The following is a 7,500-nucleotide window of genomic DNA, read 5'->3' as shown; positions in this document are numbered from 1 at the left end:
ACCCCCTCACCCCCCCAAAAAAGACTAATGCCTGATTCATACTTGTTTGCACGCTGTGTTGCACATATCAAATAGGCAAGCTTGCAAGCTTGTAAATCAGCCATTTTTGGTGTGCAAAACTGGCACACAGCTAAGTATAAATCACCCTTAATGTTATAGCCAGGAATGAAGATGTACAGTACAACGTACACCTTTACTTAGAGCCAAAAACTGGAAAACTCTGCTGAGATGAGATGAATGATGTACTGTAGAAAGAGCAGAAACTCTAAATAGCTTCATGCTTCATACATATCAATCTGTCTGTCTGTCTACCTGATGCCTCTGCTGGGTTGCATCATGGAGGACAAAGACAGAAAGATTAGATATATTGTAGACAGAGAGAGAGACAGATAAAGGAGAGAGAGAGAGAGAGAGAGAGAGAGAGAGAGAGAGAGAGAGAGAGAGAGAGAGAGAGAGAGAGAGAGAGAGAGAGAGAGGGTGGAGTCTCAAGCTCAAACCACAGAAATGCAGTGGCTGAATCTGGGCCACTATTGAGCCACTGCTATTCAGTCACACCCATCACAGGATCCACAGCCAACTTCCAAATTCACTCACATGACTTTGTTGTTTGTGATCATTATAATAATAATAATAATAATAATAAAAATAAAAAGTTTGAAGATTTTGTGAAGTGAATTTAAACATATCTTTTGGTTGGGGCTTTGCTATGAAAGCACATGAAGGTCAACATGCAGTGTTTTGGATTTGAACTTGGTATTGTACACACTGTAGAGAAGGTTGGGGTGGATAATGTGAGTGGTTCATATTGATTCAGGAGGAGACAGGAAGTTCTCTGTTCCTCTGAGAGCTTCAGGGGAGAAACATGAGACCACAGAGATGAAAGCCTTCATTTGATGTCTCTCTCTCTCTCTCTCTCTCTCTCTCTCCTTCACCCCCTGTGCTCGCTCTTGGTTGCCTTCTCTTTTTCTCTTGTTTCTTTGGATCATGTGCCACCATGTGTGTGTGTGTGTGTGTGTGTGTGTGTGTGTGTGTGTGTGTGTGTGTGTGTGTGTGTGTGTGTGTGTGTGTGTGTGTGTGTGTGTGTGTGTGTGTGTGTGTGTGTGCGCGCGCACGCGTTGCTAAAGGCAGGTGTAAATGTATATATATATGTAACGTATGTATATGTATGTATATGTACTGTATGTATGTATCAAATCATTCACAATGCAATGCATGCACATGCTGGTATGAACTTTCATACATATGAAAACACACACGCACACGCACACACACACGCACACACACACACACAGACATGCTCGCAGGCACAGGGGTGGTTTAGTGCATGACAGTATGATAGATGGTGAAAAGTGGAAGACACAGACCCTGTTCTTTTCTGCTGGCTGTCTGTCTGTGTTTGTCATCAATCCCAGATTTTAGAAACCACAGGGTCCTAAAAAAATAAACAATTTGGGGTTCATTCTTAGGGTGTCAACTTAGAGAAGATGCCTCTGACCTCCCCAAAGCCTTGCTGGGAACTGTAGTTTGTTGTGGAGTTGTTTAGAAAAGTCTAGTGTGTATTCACATTCAGTATCTAATATGATAAATCATCTATGACACCTCAAGGTCGTATTTCTCAAAAGGTAACCAGTATTTTATGAATTGAACAACAAACTACATTTCCTAATAAGGCTTTAGGGACACCCGGCATAATTTACTCAGTCAGTCAATCAATCAGTCAGTAATATCAAATCAAATCAAATCAAATCAATTAGATGAATGGTCAAACTGATCATGCACTAAACCTATTACATAAGCACTTATTAGATTAACACAAATTATACTTAAGGGGGGAAAAAACAACATTGAAAAGCACACAACCACACATCGCAATCTAAGCCCCACAGAAAATAGAAGCAGGTTGCCTGACAGTATGACTCTAACAGTATAGAGACCGAAGTCTGACTTAACGCATCCTACCTGGGTCACGTTTTCTTCCCCATTCTGAATTCCCAAGACGTGTTTAATATCGCTGCATATAAGAACTGTGTTCCAAAAATAAACAAACGAGCCCGGCGGTTTGACTCATATGGATATGAAGCATCAACTGACGGCGAGAAAACTCGAACGTTATCGCCGCCGAATTAATAGAATTTTCGTCAGAAACAGACTGTATCAAATATGAGTGACTGACTATCGTAAAACGATACAGAGCCACCTCCCTGACAATATCGCCGGGACAGTTTGTTTATTTTTGGACCCACAATTCTTATATGAGACGACTCTAAGATGACCCAATGTTATTCTCCATAGAGAAAATACTTGTGTGACCCAGGGGATGAACGAGTGATGTCAGGACTTCTGTACTCTATAAGGATATGGTTAGAACTATTGAATAAACTATTAAAATCTTTAAAAAAGTTTAAGAACCACTGATATTATAGCAACATAAGGATTTAGAAGATTTGTAGAATCCCCAGAGGCAAAGATTTGAGTTAAAAATGTTTGCTTTAAAAAACATGTATATTTCACATTTTTACGATAAAAAAAAAAGGAAAATAGCGTATCTACAGCCTCGTAGCGTGGCACTCTGCGCCGCACTATGAGCTTGTAGATCTGCTATCTATGAATAGCCCAAGTATAAGATAATGGTTAAAGTGGTTAGAATCTAAAATGACAGATGCTTTCCCGGTCGTAATGGGTTATAAGCCTTATCCTGGCCCCAGCCCCGCCCCTCTCACCTCCAGGTCCTCTCTGTGTGATCGTTCTCTGTCCTCAAAGTCTCGGGTTCTGCGTCGAGCCTCTTCAAACGCTGCCTGGGCCAGAGCGTCCTCTTGCTGCAGAGGAAGAGAGACAAGAGAGAGAAACGTCACGTTGGTCAGTTGCAACGTTTATCCACTTAAACCCTGTAGTCTTAATGAAGCAGACCTGCTTTTTCCCAGGTCTTTGCCCAAAATAGCTGATCTACAAGCTTGTAGTTCTGCTATTTTTGCTAAATGGTCCCCCCAGAATATGGATGCTGGGGCTCAAGTGGTTAATACATTATGTGACATTATTGTAGCATAAGCATGTCATGTGCTATGCTGGTGTGTGTGTGTGTGTGTGTGTGTGTGTGTGTGTGTGTGTGTGTGTGTGTGTGTGTGTGTGTGTGTGTGTGTGTGTGTGTGTGCGCGCTACCTGCGCCCTCTCCTCATCATACTCCAGCAAGCCCATCCCATCCAGCCTCTGTAAGTCGATCCAACCCTTCCATAAGACACACACTCCATTCAGGATCATGGGAGCCTTTAAATGCACCTGCAAACAGACAGAGACAGGGAGGGAGAGAGAGAGAGAGGGAGAGAGAGAGAGAGAGAGAGAGAGAAAAGCTGTGTTACTCAAACTTTTTCACGTCAAGGAACTGCCAAATTCATATGTATTTGGCCGCAGACCCCCATCTGCAAATATATTGCGCCAGGGACCCGCAAAATAGAAGATTTGTGTAAAAAAAAATCAAATTAGTCTAAAATATGGATAAAGTGGTTAAAATGATTGTGATGGGGACCCCCTGGAACACCCACCAAGGACACTCTGAGAACCACTGCGTGACAGATACAGAATACAATAAAGCATCTGACGTTTCTCCATAATCATCTGGGGAGCCATTTTTATCCTCCTGTGAACTGTAGGCTAATGTATCAAGCCAGACATGAAGAACCATGTCAGCTACTAAGGATAAGAGTCAGCGCAGCATAGCTTGTGGCGTCACACAAAATGACGATTAATTCAGTCAGAAGCCATCAGCTGTTTGTCTAGATCAGGGGTCTTCAACGTTTTTTTTTAGGGCAAGGACCCCTTAGCTGAGAGAGAGAGAGATGTGATGAAGCAGGGACCCCCCACTACATATTGTATAAAATTGAGTAGGTAGCTTCATAGACTTGTTTGACATTTAACCACTTCTTTGGCTCATTATTTGGTCTGCACACAGTGTGCATACTGTACGTGCTGCTCCGACGTATGGGTTTGATAGGATGGCATTGGCAGTAACCGTCTCAGGTTGTCCTATCAGAACAATAACTCAAGATTAGGTTCTCTGTTTTACTGGAGTTAAAAAGCAACAACAACAACCCTAGGCAGCGCTAAACCTGTTGTAGTTAAACCTGTTGTAGTTCATTTGGAGAACCTTGTTGACATTTCTACTTTGGATATCTTTTGATTCTCAGCATTGACTCTCTGGAAGAGAGTCAATTAGAGAGATGAATTATCTGCATCATGCCACCCCCCAAATCTTGTGTGTTCCCTAGAGCAGTGGTTCCCAAACGTTTTGGCTCGAGACCCAAAAGAGAAATATGACGTCTCCCCGGGACCCAAACTAGTGAAAATAGCAGATCTACAAGCTCACAACACGTCACATCGCGACGTGTTGTGAGCTTGTAGATCTGCTATTTTCACTACTTCTTAAAAGTATTTTTCCCCTATGACTAATGGTCAAAGAAAAAATTAAGTGCATTTTTAGAAAATCTTTTGAAATAATGATAATGAAAAACTAAATGTAGGACACAAGAAATAAAGGGGTACTCGCGACCCATAAAAATTGTTCAGCGACCCACATATGGGTCCCGATCCACTGTTTGGGAAACAGTGCCCTAGAGAGCACTGTTTTTCAACGTCGGGTACAGGGACCACTAGGAGTCCAAATGGACCCTTATGAGGTCTGTAACTCTGAGGGTGTACAGATTTTCACACTCTCAGAGTTAAATCAATGAGGATTTTACAGAGAGTATGAGATGTTTTTTTTGTTTTTTACATATACATAAACTGGGGGTCTTTGAGAACCCCTGGGGGTCCTTGAAAAGGTTGAGAACCACTGCCCTAGAGGGTCCTTTGTTTCAACTGTATCTGGGGGTAATTGTGGCAATCGGATGAGTCTAGTAGCTACAGAGTGAAACCTCTGTGTGTGTGTGTGTGTGTGTGTGTGTGTGTGTGTGTGTGTGTGTGTGTGTGTGTGTGTGTGTGTGTGTGTGTGTGTGTGTGTGTGTGTGTGTGTGTGTGTGTGTGTGTGTGTGTGTGTGTGTGTGTGTGTGTGTGTGTGTGTGTGTGTGCGCGCATGTCTGTGTGTGTGTGTGTGTGTGTGTGTGTGTGTGTGTGTGTGTGTGTGTGTGTGTGCGTGTGTGCCGTGTGCGTGTGCCGTGTGCGTGCATGTGCGTGACGTGTGTGTTTATTTCAGGGTCTTTTCCAGGGTCGATGGTTTCAACAGTTCTATTCAGCTCAAACTAGACTTCTTATTTTAACCACAGTGACGCAGATCGCTGTCTCCCTGGGATTTGGCTTCTGTGAATTTTGTTTATCGTGTGTCTCTCTTTCCCTGTCTTTCTTTGTTGGAGCAGTGTTTGGACACGGCGCACAAGAATAAGATCAGATCATTTTGCAGTTTTCTTATGCAAATATAGATGACATATTATCAAACAGAGGCCAGTGAGATTTACATTCATTTTGAAAATGAGACGGCCATAATTTCAAAACAGTTTATGGTAGAAACATTATAAGGAGCAGTAAGTAGGGGTACCCGTGCTAGAGATATTGAAATTAAAAACCTCATGTCATTTAAAACCATGGGACATTTTTTCCAGATATACAGCATTTAGAAAATGACCTCATGCTTTAGCAGAGAAAAACGAGAAGAGAGAAGAGGAGTAGTTACAGCCTGGAATACATAGCTGATATACTGTAAGGATTCAAACCAAATACAGTAGTTCTATCAGCGTTGAATGCACTAATGTAGTCATCCTCAACCTCTTTAAATAGAAGGACCCCAGTTTGGGGATACAGACCCGCCGCACGGGTCCATATGGTTCCTAACTATCAATCATTCAAGGACTCAAGGACCGCCTACACTGAGAATCACTGCAGTAATGCATCTGTGTTTATTCTACAGATTTAAAGTTGGCTGTGTAGTTCAAACAAAACAACAATGGAGCATGCATAGTAGTATCGGCTCTGTCTTGTTCTGATTATATTCCATACAGGCAAGATAGACGATTCAGTCAATAGAAATAATGTCATGTAATGACACAGTCCATAAAGGAAAGAATGGGGTTTCACTCAGTGAAGATAAGAGGATTTTGACAGTGTACTGTATGTTGATCAGAAATAAACCCAGTCCACAAAGGCAGACTGTCACTAAGACAGACAGACAGACAGACAGACAGACAGACAGACAGACAGACAGACAGACAGACAGACAGACAGACAGACAGACAGACAGACAGACAGACGGACGACTGTCCCTGTCTGGATTCCTTGGTTTGTTATATCGTGATGGCTCTGTGCCAGGTAGACAGCAATGTTAGCCACTCAATAACACTGAGGCCCTGTGTGTGTGTGTGTGTGTGTGTGTGTGTGTGTGTGTGTGTGTGTGTGTGTGTGTGTGTGTGTGTGTGTGTGTGTGTGTGTGTGTGTGTGTGTGTGCCTGCGTGTGTGGTTGCTCGAGGTGAGGGAAAGGCAGAGGAATGTGTGTGTGTGTGTGTATAGGTGAAGAAATTGACCTTTAAGGGTCCGTTTGTAAACTCTTCATGAGTTCAATTAACAGATTTTTTACAGATCCTTACAGTGTGGGATGAAAGAACAATTCCCCAGTTTAGTTTTAACAGTCTCTCTCTCTCTCTCTCTCTCTCTCTCTTCTCTCTCTGTCCCTCTCTTGTCTAGGTATCCCATATTAAACTTCATGACCTACTGGTATTTCAACAATGTAATCTTTAACATAACAGAAAGTAGGTTTTGTCCACATTGGGTTTAGAAATAGGCAGGTGAAATAATACATACATTTTGTAGCACATGCGTACATGGCATTTATAGTGGAGTTAGCCCAAGCGTGATTTTTGGTAAAATAAACTATAAGAATTATATCACATCAAGAGACTTCAACTCATACTGTACATGATATTGTAGTATATGCGCATGGCAATGCAAAATTAATATGCAAATCTTACAAAATAATAATAAATAATGATACATGCAATTTGAATTAGGTGGGAAATGCAAGTCTGAAGAGGTGGGTTTTGAACGAGGCGAGGGTGGGGGCAGCTTTGATGTGGGCTGGGAGTGAGTTCCATAGAACTCCATAGAATTGTTCCAAAGAACTATTGAATTGTTTCACTCTGAACAGTGTGTGCACAATAAAATCATTTATCCATGTGTTACAAAATGGACGCGGATTTCTGCACTCTCAGAGATCAATTAAGGAGTGTTTAAAGTGTAGGCACATTAAAACACTGTAGGCTATTAAGTAAGAGAGGAGATATGTTTTATGTGTGTCCTGTACATCTTCAGATGGCATCATTTGGACTTATTCACATACATTGTCTTTTAGTGAAAGGTAAGCAGCCTGCGTTTCTGGACCTGTTTTGCATGTCATTTGTCTTCCTTTCTTTCTTTGTTTAGTAGGCCACACGCACGCACGTACACGCACGCACGCACGCACGCACGCACGCACGCACGCACACACGCACACACACACACACACACACACACACACACACACACACA

At 42.2% G+C, this 7,500-nt stretch overlaps 1 protein-coding gene across 4 annotated transcripts in view; it reads right to left on the bottom strand.

Annotated features, from left to right (window-relative positions):
• cbfb (core-binding factor subunit beta) overlaps window positions 1-7,500 on the bottom strand; it is a 37,952-nt gene that overhangs the window by 6,312 nt on the left and 24,140 nt on the right. For 2 of the 4 annotated variants that reach the window (XM_080438321.1, XM_080438320.1), the window contains exons 4-6: window positions 3,157-3,273; window positions 2,721-2,816; window positions 1,365-1,432 (exon numbers count right to left, since the gene is read on the bottom strand). In XM_080438321.1, coding sequence (XP_080294447.1) covers window positions 1,403-1,432; window positions 2,721-2,816; window positions 3,157-3,273 — 243 coding nt within the window. In that variant the 3' untranslated portion in view covers window positions 1,365-1,402. The remainder of the gene's footprint in view (window positions 1-1,364; window positions 1,433-2,720; window positions 2,817-3,156; window positions 3,274-7,500) is intronic. The other 2 variants (XM_080438318.1, XM_080438319.1) reach the window with 1 other exon arrangement.

This window comes from Gymnoscopelus braueri, assembly GCF_963280865.1.
Source record: "Gymnoscopelus braueri genome assembly, chromosome: 9".
Classification (NCBI taxonomy): domain Eukaryota; kingdom Metazoa; phylum Chordata; class Actinopteri; order Myctophiformes; family Myctophidae; genus Gymnoscopelus; species Gymnoscopelus braueri.
Note: the sequence above shows the minus strand (reverse complement) of the source record. Positions and strands in the feature narration are given on the sequence as shown.